The sequence below is a fragment of the Cynocephalus volans genome, chromosome 14 (assembly GCF_027409185.1).
Source record: "Cynocephalus volans isolate mCynVol1 chromosome 14, mCynVol1.pri, whole genome shotgun sequence".
Lineage (NCBI taxonomy): Eukaryota > Metazoa > Chordata > Mammalia > Dermoptera > Cynocephalidae > Cynocephalus > Cynocephalus volans.
In genome coordinates this window covers 23,466,833-23,488,626 of record NC_084473.1, presented here as the reverse complement: position 1 = coordinate 23,488,626, position 21,794 = coordinate 23,466,833, and the positions used below count along the sequence as shown (strand labels likewise).

General features: G+C 36.4%; 1 protein-coding gene across 8 annotated transcripts in view; it reads left to right on the top strand.

The window, feature by feature from the left end:
- Positions 1–21,794, top strand: part of ITSN2 (intersectin 2) — a 151,455-nt gene that overhangs the window by 109,957 nt on the left and 19,704 nt on the right. For 7 of the 8 annotated variants that reach the window (XR_010021705.1, XM_063079010.1, XM_063079011.1 and 4 more), the window contains 4 exons: positions 2,170–2,215; positions 2,300–2,421; positions 4,182–4,278; positions 4,732–4,923. Coding sequence is in view for 7 of the 8 variants with exons in the window: in XM_063079010.1 (XP_062935080.1) it covers positions 2,170–2,215; positions 2,300–2,421; positions 4,182–4,278; positions 4,732–4,923 (457 nt within the window). In the remaining variant the exon portion in view is untranslated. Of the gene's footprint in view, positions 1–2,169; positions 2,216–2,299; positions 2,422–4,181; positions 4,279–4,731; positions 4,924–8,771; positions 11,991–21,794 lie in introns of those variants that run through there. The other variant, XM_063079015.1, reaches the window with a different exon arrangement.

Sequence of the window (21,794 nt, the reverse complement as noted above, 5' to 3'; positions counted from 1 at the left end):
TTGTAGGTTTTTCAATTTGTTGCTGTATAATTTTTTATAATAGGCTCTAATGATTATTTGTATTACTGTGGTCTCAGTTGTAATGACTCTTTTTTTGTCTCTGATTTTATTTATTTGCATCTTTTTTTCCCCATAGTTAGTCTAGCTAAAGGTTTGTCAATTTTGTTTATCTTTTCAAAAAACCAGTCCTTCATTTCATTTATTTTTTGTATTGTCTTTTTGGTCTCTCTTTTATTTATTTCTGCTACTTATTTTGCGTTTGGTTTGTTCTTGTTTTTTTAGTTCCTTGACTTGCAACCTTAGGTTGTTTATTTGAGATCTATTTTTTGATGTAGGCATTAACTGCTATAAACTTTCCTCTTCATACTGCTTTTGCTGTATCCCACTGGTTTTGATATGTTGTGTTTCCATTATCATTTGTCTCAATAAATTTTTTTATTTCCTTCTGAATTTCTTCACTGCACATTCAATGGATCTTTTACCCAGGTATGATGTGGTAACATCATTCATTGGTCATTTGGAAAATATCGAATCACTGAGTTATGCAGATATTCCTTGTATTGACACATTTCATTATACGATATCAAAAAATCACATTTGTTAATATCACCACTCATCAGAAAAGTGTTTAAGTAGTAGGAAACTGTCAAACCCACAGTGGTAGATAGAACTTATCCACAATTTTAATTTTCCTTTGAAAGCTTGAATTTTATCATTGGCAACAAATCCTGTCAACTGGTTTTTTTTGAAGTGACAGGCTTACTGGATTTATCTTTGAGAAAATGTTTGTTAAATCCTAAGTCTAAATAGTTTGTCTATCACTTCTTTGAAGTAAAAATGTTGTTCCATGAAAAACCTACTTTAGCTCACAATTTAATCACACAGGTGCTTTTCCTTGAGACAACCATCATATGCTGCTATGCAGTAAAAATATTTTGTTCTGTTTAGTCACACAGAATTTTTAAAACATGTGTACTCAAGGATTATGATTTAATAAAATTTCTACAGCTTGATCAAAGACATTCTAAAGTCAAACTGGCTTTGTTTTAGTGTGAGTGCATGGCCGTGAAGAATACTGTGACTACTAGTCTGACTTTGGTGCCACTGTCATTGGCGTGAGCAGTTTTACCCATGATCATAAATGTCAATACAGTGAAAAAGTCAAAGAATCTCTTAGTATTATTATAAAAATAGTTTTCATCCCATGCACCCCTGTGGGGGCTCAAGAACTACTTCCAGGGACCTACAAACAACACATTGAGAACCACTGGTATAGTGGAATCAGATGACCTGGGTTGACTCCCGGCTCTACCCTTAGAGAATAGGTGACTATGGACAAGTTCCCTCACCTTTGTGTGACCTGGTTCCCATCTCTGTAAAATGTGGGTAATTGTAATTACTTAATTAGAGTTATTGTGAAAACTAAATAGTTGAGTATATGTAACCTCTTAGAGCAGTGCCTGTTATATAGTACTCAAAAATGTTAGCTTTTGACTATAGTCACCTCTGCAGCTATATCCACTACTAACAGGAAAATAAAAAATCTTTTTAACCCTTTCCCTTTTTTGTTCAAATTCCTAAAAATAGGAAATAACGTTGGCCCAATTTATCCTTTAAAGTCAAACATAGATCATAGTTGCTACCCAGGGTGTGAATTTTTTGCTCTTAGGTCAAATTCAGTCAGTTTGGGGAGAACTCGGTAAGAAAATAAAAAATAAAAACATTGCCTCCTATTCAGCAGGAGCAATAGAAGAGTCAGGGTTCCTTAGAGAAAGCCAGAGCAAAACTCACATGTGCCTTAACATACCCAGGAAACATATGTTGTATATAGTGAGTATTGATGCTAACTCTGTTGATGAATGGGTTGCATTTGGCCTGGGTAGTCATGTTTAGTATTCAGGAAAGATTCAGAAAATGAGCTCTTCCTGTTGAGTCAGTGGATGGCAAAATCAGCCACTTGTATGTAATGTATTCCATTAGCAGACCAGAACTCCTTGAAAGTGTTGGATTTTTCACTTATTTGGTTAATGTAAAGCTCATTGTCATTTTGATCTTCACTTAAAGCAATAAGAATCCTGGGAATTAGAAATCTCTAATTCCTAATAACCTTTGTACTTTACGTCTGGATTGTTGGAAATGTTAAAACAACGTGCTATCTTTTCCTTGTAGAGTTTTGGGAGTGCTAGCAAATCTGGAATATCAAACAAGAAACCTGGTATGTATAATAGTGAGCTTGAAAAATTGCTAAGGTAGTTTGCTCTGTTATAGTCATAAATTCATAATTTCTTGTTCTTTTCAGAGATTGCTCAAGTAACATCAGCATATGTTGCTTCTGGTTCTGAACAACTTAGCCTTGCACCAGGGCAGTTAATATTAATTCTAAAGAAGAATACAAGTGGGTGGTGGCAAGGGGAGTTACAGGTAATATTATTTAAATGACATCAATCAATTTTATTAGAAAAGTAATGCATGCTTATGAAAAATGTAAAATTAATAAAAAATTTTAGATCATCCATAATCATAATACTTAGAGGTTATCAGTATCAACATTTTAGTGTTTTATGTTTCCCTCTAGTCTTTGGCCTGTTCATTTTTTAGCATAATTGAGTTGATGTTATAAGTAACAATTTAAAGAATAATTTTCTCTAAACATGATTGTATTCCAATAATGCATGCCTTAATAAACTACATGTCACCTTAAAAGAAAGCATAACATCATCTTTGCCTGGGATAGCCCCAGGCTTGCAGTGTAGCCTCTAAGAGAAAGGCATGATCCAGGTTGTGTACTGAGAAAATACTACCAATTGGAATGTCCCCAGTAGTCTTAGGTTTTTGAAATAGCAGTGCAAGAAAAGAGAATACAGACATGGATGAGCCTGGTTTTTTCCTAAAATGTTAACATATGTTTATTGCATATGTTTTGATAGAGAAAGAGAGTTCTTTTCTCATTTCTAAAATCACCTTACTAGTTAAAGCTAAAAAGCATTTTAGGGTTAAAAGATGATTAGATAATAGCTGTATTGTTATATAAGATTGATATATAATTGCAACGCAGAAGATAAACACAGTTCATTGCAAATCAGAGTCTTTGGATTCCTAAAGAAGAGTGGGAGTTCAAATTCAATATCTTGAATAATCCCCTGAAATTCCACCTTTTGGTTTACTTTGAAGATGGATCCAACTAAGTGGGAAATATGGCTCACCACAAATTTATGTATGACCTCATGATTATTTATTAAGAAAGCTGCAAGAAGTATTTGCAGTGGGCTGCACCATTTTAAGGGTTGATGTGAACTTATTAGGAAAACTCTGGAAAGGCCTTTTTAGATTGTAAATATTATTTGTATGAAATATTCAGAAAACCCTTGAGTCTTAAAGACATCCAAATAGACTTCTACAGATGGCATTTTCAGTAGCACATTGAAGCACATATTGTAGTCAGTCTTCCTGTTGTTTAATGTTGATCTGAACAGCCAGTACTGAGTTCAGGTGTCTCCAATACCACCCTCATTTCTGAAACCAGTTACAAGTTTGGGAATCACCAAGACTACCCTCAAGTTCAGTGATTCACTGGAAGGACGCACAGAACTCACAGAAAGCTGTTTCACTCACAATTATAGCTTATTTCAGCAAAAGGATACAGATTAAAATCAGCCAAGAGAAGAGACACATGAGGCAGCATGCAGAAGGGTTCCACAAAGGGAGCTTCCAGTTGTCCTCTTCCCGTGGGAGTCATGAACAGCATTAACTTCTCTTGGCAATGATGTGTGACAATACACACAAAGTATTGCCAACCAGGGAAGCTCACCAGAGCCTTGGTGTCCAGAGTTTTTATTGGGGCTCCATCACACAGATAGGGTTGATTGCCCATGTGGCTGAACTCAGTCTCCAGCCCTTTCAGAGGTTGAGCTGGAACTGCGTGACCCAAACACCTGCCATAAATCACTTTGTTAGATTTGGCATGGCCCAAGACCAGGCAAAGTAAGACACTCTTATCAGTTAGGATAGTCCAAAGATTTAGAGATTATTTCCCACGAGTCTAGTGTAAAGGCCAGATCTCTCTTTGGGCAAGGTTGAATTTTTTACTGCACAGCTAAGGTTTTTCTAATATTTAAGTTATGTCTCAATGATTATTTTTAATCTCATCTTTTAATTTTATATTCTTTTTGCTAATTTTATAGGCCAGAGGAAAAAAGCGACAGAAGGGATGGTTTCCTGCCAGCCATGTTAAACTTTTGGGTCCAAGTAGTGAAAGAACCACACCTGCCTTTCATCCTGGTACAGAATTGTGTTAACTTGTATTTCCTCTTAGAGAAGTTTATTAAGATTGAGCAACTACTTGAATTAGCTAACTCTCTGAAAAATATTAAAAATGTGTTCTTTACCTCTGCTTAAAAGGAACACTCCACTAAGAATTTCCTTTCTGAAATGTTTTGTGTATAAATAGCTTGCTGTTCATTGATACTTGAACCATTTCATTCCTTGAAATTTTTCAATGTGAAATTGCTACACTGTCTTACATAAACTGAAGCAATTTACTTGGATTTTTATCTGCAATTGGGAAATTTTTACGTTTGTAAAACAGAGAACAGGGGAAGGAAAGCTGGAGAGAGAGCAGCTTAAAGGAAATTTTAATATTTAATATAGTAATTTAAATCCTAGGGAGTTTTAACATTTGATTTATGTAGAAATAATTCATTTGTTTAATTTGTTATTTTGTTCTTCTGATAGTATGTCAGGTGATTGCTATGTATGACTATATAGCGAATAATGAAGATGAGCTCAGTTTCTCCAAGGGACAACTTATTAATGTTATGAACAAAGATGATCCTGACTGGTGGCAAGGAGAAGTCAATGGGGTGACTGGTCTCTTTCCTTCAAACTATGTTAAGATGACGACAGACTCAGATCCAAGTCAACAGTGTAAGTAGTATCAAATTATTTATCTCTCATCTAGAGTGAAAACTTCAAAAAGCAGCACTGCCTTTATTACTTTCTGGATCAGATCTTAAACTCAGCACTCACAGCTAATGTAGATTAATGTTTAAAATTTAAAAAGAAAAAAGAAACTTTTTATAAGATCAAAAGTTATACTGCTTTATTTTAAATACTTTTCAGTAGCTTCAAACCTTAGCATTAGACTTTATATGAAAAAGAGTATATTTTCTCTATGGGTTCTTTGGTGTGACAGCCATCTATGCTGCAGCGTCCCTCCAGCACTGTCCTCTTTTTCAGCATCCAGTGTTCTTTTTCAGCTTTATAGAAAGTGGCCAGTAATTGTCCTATTCAAAATTATCTTTTTAGTGTACAGATGCCATTAATTTTGTAACATTCTCATTTATTTCCCTCATGTTTACTCATCTTCCAGGTTGGGAGAAAATTGAAAGCCTGTTTAAAGTGTTTGTGAAATCTCATTAGGTGATTCTTTAGATAGCCACCTCGTGCTACAAGGGATGTATGAATCAAGATCTGTTCCACTATTTTCAGAACAAGGGTCCAGATCTCAAAGTGTGAAATTTGGGTTATATAAAATTATCTCTTGATACTTCCCTAGCCTTTCTCATAGTTGAAAATAAACACAACATTAGTAATAAAGTAGGGAATAAACAGTACTTGGAAACAACTTTTAACCTTTATAAAATGGATGTCTTTTCCCCATCCTTTTGATTTTTAGTTTTGTTTAAAAGATACATCTTGATTTTATTTTTATCATTCTTGTGAAACTATTTAAAAGATTTAGTCTTTCATGTAAATTTAGCTGCTGAGAATATATAAAAGGTAACCCAGTCAAATCTGAGATACACTTATGATTCAGTGGAAAGATTATGAGTTTATTTTATGCTGTACCTATAATTTTGTGTATTTTCACTTGAGAGCTTATAAAGATAGTTCTGATCCTGGGAGAAGACCTCCCTTTAGGTAAAGCAACTAAATTTCCCGATGTGAAGGTGTGAGGTGTCCAGTTTTTTATGGTTTGAATATTCATTCCCCAAAAAGTCTCAGGGTTTCAGGAGAAGTGGTAAAGAAAATTATAACAACTTGGGTTGCTTAATGAATGTCCATTTTTAAGCTCTGCCGATGGTTTGGCAGTCTGCAGTGATTAATTAGAAACCAGTTTATATGATCAGTTAGAAATATGAGCAACACCTTTCTTGGAGCTGAGAGAGGAAGATACTTTTCAGACCTAGTCAGTCTGGAAGATGGTTCAGCTAGTGAGCCCTGATGGCATTCCAGTGTGTCAATACATTTGGCTTTCATAGTGTCTGTGATCTAAATATTTTGTTTTTCAGATTTTTTTTTGTTCTTGATCTTGTTTTTCAGTGGTGAGACACGTTTCTCCTATTAAGTCTCTTAGAATAAGGCATATAAAGAACAGGTAAAAGCTGTTCTAAAGGAAGGACAGGACCATGCCCCCAGGCCTTCCCTTCCTTTCCCCTACCCCTTCTATGATAATCTTTTTGAGTTTCCCTCTAGGAATAATTTAAAAATCACTATTTTAGAGGAGTCTACTTTAAGACAGTGTGATAACATCCTAGGGAAGTAACCTCCCCACAGAAAGTTAATTGACAACTTTTTATTTTTAAAAGAAACACCATAGTAGGTAGTCATTCATTTTTTTTTATCTGTCATTAATTTTTGATACATGAATAATATAGAAAATAGATTGACATGAATTATCCAAGGACACATTTGCCGTGGAAATTACTTTGTGCCAGAAAATGCTTGTTTAGTGTGTGTAGAACTGTCAGAACCCCAATCTGCTTATAGATGAAGTACCCAATCTAAATAGTGCTATCCAATAGAACTTTCTGCAGTGAGGAAAATAGACTATATCTGCACTGTCCAACACAGTAGCCACTAGCCACATGTAGCTTTTGAGCATTTGGAGTGTTGCTAATATGACTGAGAAACTCAGTTTTTAATTTAATTTAATTTTATTTTAATTAATTTAAAGTTAAATAGCCAGTTGTGGCTTTTAGCTACCATATTGGACAATACAATTCTAGCCATCCCTGAAATGAAAAAAAGGAGATAGCAATGTTGATACATAGAAATAAGAAGAAAAAGGAAAGTTGTCCTTCAGTCATTTCTGACCTACTCAGTGATTTCAAAGGAACAAAGTTTCCATGTGCTTCAGATTTTACTTTTTATGTTGTTTTTGAATTTTATGTTAACATTCTTCCCACTATCCAATTAAGAAATTCATTTATTTGGTGAGTACAGTCGGCCCTCCATATCTGTGGGTTCTACGTCTGTGGATTCAACCAACCTTGGATCAAAAATATTCAGGGGAAAAAAAATTGTGTCTGTACTAAACATGTACAGACTTTTTTTTCTTGTCATTATTCCCTAAACAATATAGTATAACAAATATTTACATAGTATTAATATTATAAGTAATCTAGAAATCATGTAAAGAACACTGGAGGATATGCATAAGTTATATGCAAATACTACAGCACTTTCTATCAGGAACTTGAGCAGCTAGAGATTTTGGTATCCACAAGCAGTCCTGGAACCAATCCCTCCACAGATACCAAGGGACATCTGTATTCTTTGAGTGTTTACCGTGTACTTACCAGGAATAAAACATGAAAAGATAGTCCTTGCTTGGAAGCAGCTTTAGAGTTTAGTGGGGAACACACATTCAGATAAATGTAAGAATTGCTATCATGAATATTTATACAAATATGTATTGAGAAAAGATTCCATAAATCTACGTGGGAAAAGAAAGCATGTCCTGGAAGACTTCACAGAGGGGATTTGATTTGGGTTATGAAGAATAAGTAATAAGAGTTTGCTAGAAAGGCAAATGTTGGGGGTAGGAGAAGGTACCAGTTATTTTCTCGATCATTTTATATATTGAGAGCTGGGAAAATAGAATGTTCAAGACATTATTTCAAAATAGGAGTACAGGATACTTCAAAAAGTTCATGGAAAGATTCATATTATCCTTCAATTCTATTTTTCCACAAACTTTGTCTTTCCATGAACTTTTTGAAATACCTTTGTAGTTTCAGTGTTCTCTTTGTTATAAAATTATTACCAGCAACTTACCTATTTCCTTGTTTTTTGCTGATGCATATGTCATTTTTTTAGTTTGATAATATCTAAAAATGAATGCTTTATTGTTTCACCGAAGTCAATGACCAAAGGTTTGTCATCCTTTCTAGAATGAAAGGGCTCTCAATTCTTTAATTCTGAGGACATTTCCCAAATAGATTCCTCTGAGAAAGTTTGTTGTTTCTATAAAACAACCAAACAGCTTTTTACATCACCTAGGACAGTGAGGAGGACTGATTTTGTTTATTTGAAATAATTATTTATCAGAAATTGCAAAGTCATAATTGCTTTTTCAAAGAAGGTAAAGAATAGAGTTAATTGTATTGGTAGCTAGGAAATTCACTCACATTAGATTTGTATAAGCCTATAATTTTAATAGGCTATGGTTCAGAAAATGCTTAACCCTTAAAGTCAGGAATTGATTGGAGATCTTAGTTGTCCTACCCAGATTTTTAGAAATAAATCATCTGCTGATAGTCTGTATAAGTCAGTGAAAGCTGGTTAAAGTGTAGTTTGCCATTTGTGTTTCTTTGGCCCTTACAAGTATGATTTTCATTTTATTATGTAAGTAGAATGTTTTTTAAAGGTTGAGAATTTTAATAGTTCAAATTTGTTTAGTTGATGTTGCATGTTATTATTAGTCAAATTTTTTCTTACCTGCCTAATTTGCGTTATGTTCATTTTATCCCTCATTTTTCTTTTTTTAGGACCCAATGTTGTCTTCCAGTTGTGAAAGCACCCCAGAGACCCACTATCCAAGTTTGACTCTAGCGTGGAGGCAGGGCAGGCAGCCCTGATCAAATATCTCCTACACAATCCATTTACTTCGTTTGAATGTTAGAGCCACTTGTGATTATTTCTTTGTGTTTCTAACTTAAAGTTAAAATTTATTTGTAAACATTAAAGGATAGTGGGTCTTTGTGTGGCTTTCCCTGCTGTTCACTCTGGCATCCTTTAGCATTTTTCTTCTTTTTTAATTTGGTAATTGTAGGTCATTAGCATGCATATTGAGTTTTCCCTTACGTGGTGGGAGTTCAAACACACAAAGACCCACTATTTGCACAAACTATTCTTACTGGTTTGGAACGGGCTGCCATGCTTTTCTAATGTTATTGCAACATGTGTATTCATTACATAATTCAGATAAAATTTGCTTATGTTCTGCTATTATGTTTGACCTAATCCTAATCCCAGTGAGTTCTTATTTGGCTCATATGTGATTTGCCCACAAATATGCAGTTTATTACTTTCTTATATGCCACTGTGAGTACCGATATTTCAATTGTTTAAAGGCCAAGAACTGGAAATAACCTTTTCTGTATTTTCTTTGTATTTGGGATAGGAGCAATAACATTTGGGGGAGCTTTTCTTATCTCATGGAAGAGGAAAGCGGCCTGCTCTGGCGGATATGTGCAGAGTGGGATATGTTTAATCTGTTCCGACTGCCCAAGAATGAGCACTGTACTATGGTAGTCCCTTAGGATCTTCATGTGCTCTGGGCTGATGTAGATATTGTATAATGTGCTGCAGCAGTTAGTTGTTACTTCCTTATTGATGACCTAAAAATGGACTATTTTTGAGGAATGAAAGACTCCCGTCGTTGACTGTGAGATATGAAACCTTTCCTGTCTTAGAGCATTTATATCTATAAAACATTTTAAAATCAGAATTCATGTTACCTGTTTTAATCAGGTGACTACATGTTTGAGTACACAAAAGAACACTGGTTGGCATTCTTAATGTATTTAGTAAAGATCATAAGGAATCCTTGAAGAGTTTAAATGCCCCTGCAACAATCATACAGGCTCTGGTCAAGAATGAGTAAGAGTGAAGGAAAGACATATGAGAGCTGGCATTCCTCTATGTCCATGAAGCTTCTTTGAAGCTCAGTTGATTTTACCATCCAGACTTCTCTGTCTAATATATATTCTTCAACCACATTGGCTACTTTGGCATAGGATTTTTCTTTTTTTCCTTTAATGGGAAACACTTTAAAAATAGCAAACATTATAATAAACTAATATATGTGACAGTACTTAGCTGAAACAAAAGTTTTAGTAAGAAGTGTTAAACTGTATTTGAAAATCAATGAGAAGTTTATGCAATTTAAAATGTTTACAAACTGCAGTGCAATCTACTGTTTGTGAATGTCAAAGTATCAGGTAAAGTATACATACAATCACAGAGTCTTATTTCCTCACAGAGTTCTTTAAGAAGAGTGAAATATGTTCTTATACCTCTCAGTTTAAGTTAGGGGCATATTTTGTGCAATATTTATGTTAATGTGCCTATATATTATGAGTGAATTATTTCAGTCATACATTGCCTAAATCATAACTTTATGACACTTGAGGAAAACCAACAGTGTAGTTAAAACTTCACAAAGTTCAAATGTCTGTGTTCCAAAATGCTTCACATTATTGGGATGCAGGGAGATATGTGTGTGTTCCCTGGGGTGGGGCCTTTTAGTTGTTAGACCACCTCCATTTTTAGCATTTGGCATCATCATACTTTTATGACATTAATAGGAAAGCAATAATATCATTTTTCAGGTGGAATAACAGATTTGCCTGCAGTCACTGAAAGAGACAGTGCAAAGATTGGGTCCTTGTGAATTCAAGTGACTCTTCCAAATTGCATGGATTACCTAGACCCTTGCCTTCTATTTTCTGAACTTTCTGCTTTTGCACCCTTTAGTTGAGTTCAGATTAAAGACAGTTGATTTAAAATCCATTTTTAGCCCTGAGGTTAGAAATCAGACCACTGTTGATTGGCCACATTACTTGATATAACATTTTTTCTTTATAATTTTAAATATCTAATATACTGATAAATTATTTCAAAGGTATTTTTATAGCTCAGATTGCTTCACTTTTACACTGCTAAATATAGGAATGATATTCAGGTAAAACTTAGCATCTGTAATCACTCTGAAAATAATGTGTTCATCAGGTACCTATGGATTAAATCACATAGTGGCACACTGTATTTAAGCTGAATGACAGTCTGGGAAAGAAATTTATTGTATTAACTGAAATACCACTCTTGGTGTAGGTATTTTGTCATATATTTGAGAGAAAGCTAAGAAGAAAGGAAGTTGTATGGCATATAATAATAAGTAAAGTCCTTAAAAGTGCATGCAATCCTTTGCAGTACCTCACTCAGCCACATATTTGTTCTCTTCCTCATTCAGCATAAGGCAGCTTTCAATGTGCTTAGAAAGCAACACTAGAAGGAAAGAGTTTGTCAGAAACAATTTTAAAATGGTAGTACTAGTAAATAAATTTGAACCCTGTAGGAGGTAATGATTCAAAATATCTGTTTATTTAAAGATCACAATATGTGATCATCACTTTTAAAGTATGTGTTTAAACCTGATGGGTTTTCCAGCAATGAAAAAATCAGTTCCAAAACCAAACCTGATTTTTAGGGAATTTGAACATTTAAACCAAGCCCATTTGTTGTATGGTTTCTTTAAAACTTTATCTTAAAGACTCATTTTAAAATAATACAACTATTTTTAAAATGTAACTGCTATTATGAATACTGGTAATCTAGAAGAAAGAAACAGGGGGAAGGAAAAGTAGCGAAAGAAAAGCCAATTCCAGTCCAAAGTTTTATTTGCCAAGTTTTCTTAGAGTGAATTTTACCAAGTTATCAATTCTTATAAATAGAATCTCTAATGGAAATACCGACAGACTTTTGCCTAAAGTGGCATTATTGGATGCTGCTGTGATGCTACTGTAATGTAATAAATTATTAAATTGTTGCAAAGTGCTGTTTTGCCTTAAATTTTTATTTTGTGTGTCTTGAAAACTATAGTATTAAAGTATTGAGATTGTGCAAATGCTGGGCACGCTTGGCATGAGATAATCTGTTTTTATTTTTACAAAGTTGTAATATAACTATGCAAGTATGTTTATTAAATGGACACAAACTACACTACTTGTACTGTGTATTTCTTTTTAAGCATCCTTTAAAACTTATTTTTAGTTGTTTGTATGTAGTCATGATTAAATGTCCTTGGAATTTCTCTCTTTCCCTAATGTAGTCTTTGGGTATAGGCCAGCAAATTGTTTTACATCGCAGAGGGCAAAAGAAATTTTTAAATGCTCAAAATTGAGATAATTTGATCTGATATCATCGTGTATCTCAAAAGTGAAAGAAATTTTTATTTTAATATGTTCTTGTTCACAGAAGTAAAGGAAAATATAATCTAGGATAATAATAGACTTATGTTTTATATGTTATGTTATTTAATAATAGACTAATGTTATTTTAAATGCAACATTTTTCCTAAAAATATTGGAAAGAACTTACAAATTAATACTCATTGCAAATGTTGAATAAGACTTTTTTAGTACCAAGTAAGATTCTGTAAAAGAAACTACAATAAATACTTGGGAGCATCAGTATTAAGCACTTTAAGTAATCAAGTTGGGGGCCGGCCCGTGGCTCACTCGGGAGAGTGCGGTGCTGAGAACACCAAGGCCCCGGGTTCGGATCCCATATACGGATGGCCGGTTCGCTCACTGGCTGAGCGTGGTGCTCACAACACCAAGTCAAGGGTTAAGATCCCCTTACCGGTCATCTTTTAAAAAAAAAAAAAAAAAAAAAGTAATCAAGTTGGTGGTTTTATAAGCCATTGGATGAAAAGAAAAATCTGGATCAAAATCCACCATCAATGCCTAGCATAAGCAACCTCTTTCCAAAAAGCTTTTCCTCATCTATGGAAAATTATTCAACTAATATGTGTGGAGTACTTGCATAAGGCCAAGCAGAGTGGTAGGTGCTAGGGATACAAAAATGAGCGTCAAGTGGTCCTAGCCTTAGGTGGTACTCGTACATAGCTCTGTGAGGGGATGAGGACCATAAGCAGATAATTCTGCAACAGCACACTGTACTAAGCACAGTGAAAGATATTTACTGGGCACCAAGGAAGACAGAGGAGGAATACCTAATTCAGCCATAGATTGGTGAATGAGAGAAGACTTCCTGGAGACAGCAACTACCAGACCCATAAAATAAGTAGGAGAAAGCCAGATTTGGGGGTGGGGGTGGAGAGTATAACAAAGACAGGAAACAGCAGGGGTGGAGGTAGGGGGCAGTGATTATAAGCAGTTCAGTGTTGCTAGAGTGGAAGTGCAAAGCCAGGAACAGTGAAAGTTGAGGTCTGAGAGGCAGATCACGGGCTAAATCAGAGATTCTCTAGCTAAGCTAAGCTGTATGTTGGAATCACCGGGGAAGCTGTAAAAAGTTACCTATCCTGGGTTCTGATTCAAATGGCCTGAGGTTTGACCTGGGCATGGGGATTTTCCAAAGCTCCTCAGATGATTCTGATATGCAGCCAAGGTGGAGAAAAAGTAAAGATACAGAGTTCTGAGGGAAAATTGACTGAGTTGGAGATTGATGGAATATGAGGGTAGGTGGAAGAGTCAGTCATTCCCAGATTTGTGTCTTGGGTGACAGGGTGGGATAATGGTGCCACTAAATGCAGTAAAGAATCAGAGTTGGAAGCAGAAGATGAGTTTGGTTTTCACTACAAAGCACCTGTGGGACATCCAGATGGAATTGTTCAGCAGGTAGTCAGATATAATCAAGATATGCAGCATCCAATGTGCACCAGCTGACATGTATGACATGTATGTTGGTAGTTGCTGAACCAGTGAGAATAGATGGTATTACTTGAGGAGAACATTAGATCTCTGAAGAGATCAGCTGTTAAGGGTTGGATAATGAGGGGCTGGCCAATTAGCTCAGTTGGTTAGAGCGCGGTGTTATCATACCAAGGTGAAGGATCGAGATCCCCTTACCAGCCAGCCTCCAAAAAAATAAGAAAGTAAGTAAATAAAAAATAAAAAGGGTAGGTTAGTGAAAGGAACCCATGAAGACAGGAAATAGAGAAGTTCCACAGGAATGAAAAGATTGTTGTGCTAATATTGCCACCATTTTTAGAAAATTATAAAATTCTGGCTGTGCGACCGTTGCTCGTACCAGAAAAAAAGAAGTGCTCTTTATTAAGGACTTATTTAGCCTAGGTACTTTTTTAAGGTCCTTGTATGTGCTACCTCATTGTTATTTTCTTTTTACAGATATGGAGATTAAAACAGGGAGGTTAAATAACTTGTCCAAGGTTATACAGCTAGTAAGTGGTAGTGTTGGCTCAGTGCAGTGGCTCCTGGGTCCATGCTCCCAGCCTTACACTTGGGTACTAATGTTGCCACCATGTTTATATAATGATGAAGTTCCGGCAGTCCGACCATTGTTCATCCCAGTGAAAAGGAAAAGAGGAAAAATCAGACTGCACAGTGTTTTGTGTACGTAAAAAGGATACACAGAGAAGAGGCAACAAAGCAAGGACTGAATATAATAAACAAGGTTAAGAATCTATAATGATAGCATCCAGAAGGATAGAGCTGAACATAACCAGTTTTTTTAGTAACAGCTTTATTGAGATATAATTCATATACCATGCATTTCATCCTCTTAAAGTTTACAATTCAGTGGTTTTTAGTATATTCACAAAGTTATACAACCATTACCATAATCACTTACAGGACATTTTTCATTACCTCAAAAAGAAATTCTGTATCCTTCGGTTATCACCCACATTTTCTCCCTATACCTCCCCCAACCCCCAGTCTTAGGCAACCACTGAGCTACTTTCAGTCTCCATATGTTTTTCCAGAATAGAACTGCCAGACTGTTTTCTAAAGTGGCTGCACCATTTTATGTTCCCACCAGCTGTGTACAAGGGTTTCTGTTTCTCCACAGTCTGACCAACAGTTGCTATTATCTGCCTTTTTGCTGTAGCCGTACTTGTGGGTGTAAAGGGACGTCTCATTGTGGTTTTGATTTGCACTTCCCCATGAGTGATGACATGGAGCATCTTTTCTTCTGCTTGTTGGCCATTTGTATACTTTCTTTGGAGTAATGTCTGTTCAGATTTTTGCCTACCTTTTAATTGAGTTATGTCTTTATAATCACTTTTTTTAAGAAAGACTGAAAATTTTGTAGGGCAGTTTTGGGTTCATAGCAAAATTGAGAAGACAATACAGAGATACCCCATTCACCCCCAACACCCCCTCCACATGCATAGCCTCCCCCATGAACAACATCCCCCACCAGAGTAGTATATTTATTACTATTAATGAACCTGCAACGACACATGATTATTACCCAAAGTCTCTAGTTTACGTTAGGGTTCACTCTTAGTGTTGTACATTCTGTGGGTTTAGACAAATGTATAATTACATGTATTCATCATTATAGTATCATACAGAATATTTTCACTGCCCTGAAATCTTCTGTGGTCTACCTATTCATCCCTCACTCCCCTTAGCCCCTGGCAATCACTGATCTTTTTTTTATTATCTCCATAGTTTTGCCTTTTACAGAATGTCATATGGTTGGATTCATATAGTATGTAGCCTTTCAGATTAGCTTCTCTAACTTAGTAATAGGAATTTAAGTTTCCTCCATATCTTTTCATGGCTTTTAATTCATTTCTTTTTAATGCTGAATAATATTCTAATGTCTGGATGTACCACAGTTTGTTTATTCATTTGCTTATTGAAGTACATCTTGGTTGCTTCCAAGCTTTGGCAGTTATAAATAAAGCTGCTATAAATATTTGTGTGCAGGTTTTTGTGTGGATATAGTTTTCAATTCCTTTGGGTAGATACCAAAGGGCTATTGCTGGATGGTATGGTAAGAGTATGTTTAGTTTTGTAACAGTCAAACTGTCTTCCAAAGTGGCTGTACCATTTTGCATTCCGCCCGCAATGAATGAGACAGAGTTCCTGTTGTTCCACATCCTTGCCAGCATTTGGTGGTGTCAGCGCTCTGGGTTCTGGCCATTCTAATAGGCGTGTAGTAGTACCTTGTTTTAATTTGCATTTCCCTGATGATATATGATATAGAGCATATTTTCATATGCTTATTTGCCATCTACATGTCATCTTTGGTGAGGTGACCATTAAGGTCTTTGGCTCATTTTTAAATCAGGTTGGTTCTTTTCTTATTGTTGAGTTTTAAGAGTTCTTTGTATATTTTGGATAACAGTCCTTTACCAGATGTTTTTGCAAACATTTTCTCACAGTCTGTGGCTTGTCTTTTCATTCTCCTGTGTCTTTTGAAGAGCAGAAAATTTTAATTTTAATGAAATCCAGCTTATTAATTCTTTCTTTCATGGATTGTGCCTTTGGTGTCCTATCTAAAAAGTCATGACAAAACTCAAGGTCATCTGGGTTTTCTCCTATGTTATCGTCTAGGAGTTTATAGTTTTGTGTTTCACATTTACGTCTGTGATTCATTTTAAGTTAACTTTTGTGAAGGGTATAGGTCTGTATCTAGATTCATTTTTTTGCATGTGGATTGTTCCAGCACCATTTTTTGCTCCTTTCTCAAAGGTCGCTTGACTATACATATAATGTGGATCTGTTTCTGGACTCTCTATTCTACTCCACTGATCCTTTTTCTGTTCTTTTGCCAGCACCACACTGTCTTGATTACTGTAGCTTTATAGTAAGTCTTGAGGTCGGGTGGTGTCACGTTTTCCAGCTTTTTTGTTCTTCAGTATTGTGTTGGCTGTTCTGGTTCTTTCGCTTCTCCATGTAAACTTTATAACCAGTTTTAGAATCACTTTTTAAACTTGTTTTAAACAAGAATAACACATTATGAAATATGTGCTTAAGGGAAAGATTTAATTCTGTTGTCAAAGGGCAAAATCACTTGGTCTTTCAAAGAGAGTGATAAATGAGTGTAGTGGGAAGTGGTAGGAGGGTTGCTTTGAATTCCAGCCCTACCAGCTCACTCCTCTGAGCCTTAGTCTCATCTGTACAATGAGGATAAGACCACCTACTTTGCAGATGAGACGTAAGGGATTTATGAAGCTAGTGCTTCATAAATCAATGGCTGACACATAGTAGGTACTAGAATTAACAGCTGTCACTTTTGGTTTTCTGGGTAAGTGGTAGAGTTGGGACTCAAATCCAGATCTGACTCTGGAGCTTATGCTCTCAGCCCCCCTCCCCCCATGCTGAGTTCCATTAACCGGGAGCTGCTGTCATTCCAAACTATGAAAGCAGAACAATCATTAGTTAATTCTAAAATAGAAATGAGAAGAGGGTGAAGAAAATTAACTGCTTTAAATGAATCCAGGCTGGTCAAGTTACATTTCAAGGTACCAGGAGAACCTGCCACTGGGATCATCCATTAGCCACTTTGAAATCAGAATCAGGCAGTGCTATGGAATTAGTGTGTCCCGAACTCAGCAGTTTGGGACAATCTCCAATTAGGTAGTCTTAAACAAGTTGAAAGTATGAGCCATATAATCATATCATTGGGGAAGATTAGGGGTGTAGTAGGCTGTTCAATAATACAGATAAAAAATATATATGTACATGTGAAATCCATGTTGCCCCAGGACAGTACTGTAGTAATCAGTGTACTGATACAAAGTGCTGCAGGATATGGAGCAGTGAATTTGAAATTGGCTATTCGATACAAGGCTCTAATTGCATGTGTGACAGGATAGAAGGATGTGTAAGGGACCAATTACATCACTTAGACACACAGAAAGTTAGCTTTTTCAGTGCTTTGGGCTGTTGGCATTCAGAATATTTATACCAAACCCTTTTTTCCTCTAGAATTCAGTTTAGCAAGCATAGACAGTCTGGTTTATATGCGTTATCTTCAGTAATTTCAGTGTAAGCACCATTTAAAATGGCCTGCCATTTCAAAGTGTAAGACTCGAATCAAGATACCTCGATTTAGAAATTTAGTAGCTCTGAGGTCTACAATAAGTCATTTAAACACCAAGCTTCAAATTTTCTGTATATTTGTACAGGAGGGGTCAAAGGGTGTGTCAGTTATTCAGATGATTGACCAGGGGTTGTAAATCAGCATACATATGTTGATAAGTTGTTTTTATTGTTAGAACTGAAAGTTCTGTGTTGAGTGAGCATGAAGGAACTACTGTTTCATGACATCTCTTTATCACACTCTGTATTCTTAATAACGCATTAATACCCTCAGTTGAGTCAGTGGTGTAACTCTGCAGGCTCGATAGAAGGTGCTGCAAATGCTAGTCTTGAACTAACTGCTCTGTGGGGCCGAGGTCTGCACTTTTGTCTACAATTAGGAGCTCTTTGCTGTCTTTGGCTTATGACCTTTTTATAGTAGATCCAAAAATAAAAATAAGACCCATGCAATTTTTTCTTACCCACTTGCTCTTATCAACAGAATTGCTTTTGGAAGTTCTAGAATACTACTGTTTTCTGATATCCAAATATTTTGCTTTCTGATGGTCTGCAGCATTAGAATACAATATAAACTTCTTCCCTTTTTCTGCTTAAATGAGCAACATAACACCCCAAGACATGGAATTTGACAGGCATCAGAAAGACATGAGAGTTTAAAAATTTGTTCAAGAATTATTTAAATTTTCAAAAACCTGTTATAACACCAAGGTCAAGGGTTCAGATCCCCATACCGGCCAGACACCAAAAAAAAAAATTTTTCAAAAACCACAAATATCTGTGGCTTCATGGTGGAAGCGTGCCCCCTGGTACATTGTTTAGACAATGTAATTTTCTAGTGCCCTGGTAAAACTTCAATATAAAGGTATCCTTCAGAAGATGCATACAATTTAGTCATCTGGATTTACTGTTAAAATCTTGTCTTTTCCCTGAGCTTAAGCACAGTGTGACTGAAAACCATCATGTGATGCTCTGGCTGCTTAACTGGGCACACAGAGAGTAGCATTGTTCCGCAGCATTGCTCTCCTCAGCATGGGCCAGGACTTTTCTGGGACTTATGACATAATCTGGACAAGTCCTCTGTGTGTTAGTCGTCACAAATTGTCTCGTCCTCCACCTTTTGTAATCTTCCCAAACCTTTCTCCTCTCCTTTCTTGAGCATCTCTTGTTTGCTTCTTGTTCTTCCTTACACTGTAATTTAGAACAGTGGTTCTCAACTATGATGGGACACAAAATTTTCCTAACTATTATTCATAATTTGTCAGTCTCCACATCTTCCCACAGTGTGGGCGTCTTGTGGCCCAGCCCACTGCTAATTATTCCTCTGGGAACTTTGACCTGATAGTAGCCATCAAAAATCAGTAACCTCTCATTTTTCTCTTTGCTCATTCTTCTCATTTCTACCAGAAAGCATCTATCAGGAAGTTTTCATCAATTTCTCTGATCATCTATAGTTAATGTTGCTGTACTGTCTCCTGCAGCTCAAAGTTTAATCTTCATATCATATTCTATGAATATTTATTGAGGACCTACTATGTGTTAGGCACTAGGGATATAGCAGATTATAAAACAGGCAAAAGTTCCTGCCATCTTGGAGCACACATCTGAGTAGGGTAAAACAGAAAACAAACAAACAAGTGATGTGTGCATTGTCTTAGAAAAATAAAATATGGTCTATGGCCACATCACCCTGAACGTGCCTGATAGGAGCTAAGCAGGATCGGGCCTGGTTAGTACTTGGATAGGAGGCCACCTGGGAATACCATAGGCTTAAAAAAGAAAAAGAAAAAAGAAAGAAAGAAAAAGAAAGCAGGGAAGAGGAAAGGGAGTGCTGGCAGGGGGCTGGGTCCAGAGGGATTTCATTTTGAATAGGCAACTCAGGTAAAGCCTCTCTGAGTGGTGGCATGGGGGCAAAGACTTGAAAGAACAGGAATATCTGGAGGGAGCCATGTGGATATCTGGAAGATCATTCTAGGCAGAAGGGACAGCACATGCAAAGGACCTGAAACAGGAACATGCCTGTAATGCTTGAACAATATGGAGGCCAGTGTGGCTGGAACAGAAAAGAGAGAGAAGGAAACGAGGACTGGGGTAACCAAGGAGATGGGGGAGATTGGTTAGGTTCTTGTGGGTTGTTTATAAAAACTTTGGTTTTTGCTTGGAGTACGAAGTATCCTTTGAACGGTTTTAGTCAAAGGACTGACATAATCTGATGTGTTTAAACAGGATCGCTCTGGCTGTCAACATTACGTTGGGGGTGGGGAGGTTAGAAGTAAGGAGATTCATTAGGAAATTAGCTCAGGAATCCAAGCACAACATGATGGTGGCCTGGATCAGGATGCTGGTGGTGGACATGCTGAGAGGTGCTCAGATTATGGATGTATTTTGAAGACAGAGCCAACAGGAGGATTGAAAGTTGGGTATGCGAAGAAAGATAACAAGAATGTCTCCAAAAATCTTGGCCTGAGCAACTGGAGAGATGGATGATGTTGCCATTAACTGAGGTGGAAAGTCCTGAAGGAGGAGGTTGGGGGAAGATGGTTAGGAGTTTGGTTTTTAATATGTTACCTTGATGTGCCTTTTAGACATACAAGTGGAGATACTGAGCAGGCAGTAGAACACATGAAAGAGTTCAGAGGAGGTGGATGTTCCAGATGGAGTACAATTTGGGAGTATATTCATACATAAATAAGCCATGAGACTGAACTAGATCACCAAGCCTGTGAATATGTAGAGAAGAGAAGAGTTTCAAGCACTGAACCTTAGGGCCCTCCAACATCAGGAGTCTGGAAAGTTGAGGAAGAATGAAAAAGGAGCCTGGCAAGGGCTGACCAGTGAGATAGGAGGGTGTGGGGAGAAGTGGTGACCTAGAAGCCAAGTGAAGAAGGATTCTGAAGAGGAGGGACAAATCAGCTGTCACAAATTTTAGCGATGACCAAGGAAAATGAATACCTTTTACTGAAGGAGAAAGCTACCTGGGGATATTAGGGAGTTCCTCTTCTGTAAACAAAAACATTTAAAGATAATGTTAAATGTGTAATTTTTCAGCTATATTCAGTAAATGTCTTTCCAAAGTAATATAGATTCTTCGTTATTTGTTGAAATTGGTTCTACAGTTTCTTGAAAAGAATGTGTCTTCTCTTGTATATGTGTTCATCATATTAAGCTTCTTGAGTATTCAAATCTTTCATATTCTTAGTAATTTTCATTGAGATTTTAAAAAATTTTTTTAGTTTTAATTTTTTATTTTTTGTATTGAAACGTAATTGATTATATATACTTATGGGGTACAGAGTTGACTGTCAGTATTTGTGTACAGTTATGTGATGATCGACCAATATTATTAGCATGTTCATCATTACAAATTGTTAATTATTCTTTGTGTCCCTTACCCAGTTACTCCCTAACCTCCCTGTCCCTTCCCCTTTCCTTCCTTCCTTTCTTTCCTCCTTCATCCAACTTGTGAGTGAGGACGTGTAGTATATCTCTTTCTGTGCCTGGCTTTTTTCACTTAACATAACTTTCTCCAAGCTCATCCATGTTGCTGCAAATAGCAAAATTTCATTCTTTTTTATGGCTCAGTAGTATTCCATTGTGTATATATACCATATTTTCTTCATCCAGTCATCTGTCGATGGACATTTAGGTTGGTTCTATACCTTGGCTTTTGTAAATAGAGCTGCAATGAACATGGGAGTGCAGGTATCCCTTCAACATGATGATTTCCATTCCTTTGGGTATACACCCAGCAGTGGGACTGCTGGATCCTACGGCAGTTCTATCTGTAGTTGTTTGAGAAGCTCCATACTGTTTTCCATAATGGCTGCACTAATTTACAGTCCCACCAACAGTGTAGAAGGGTTCCCTTTTCTCCACATCTTTGCCAGCATTTGTTATTATCAGTCTTTTTGATAATAGCCAGTCTAGTTGTTGTGAGATGATACCTCGGTGTGGTTTTAGTAATGGAGT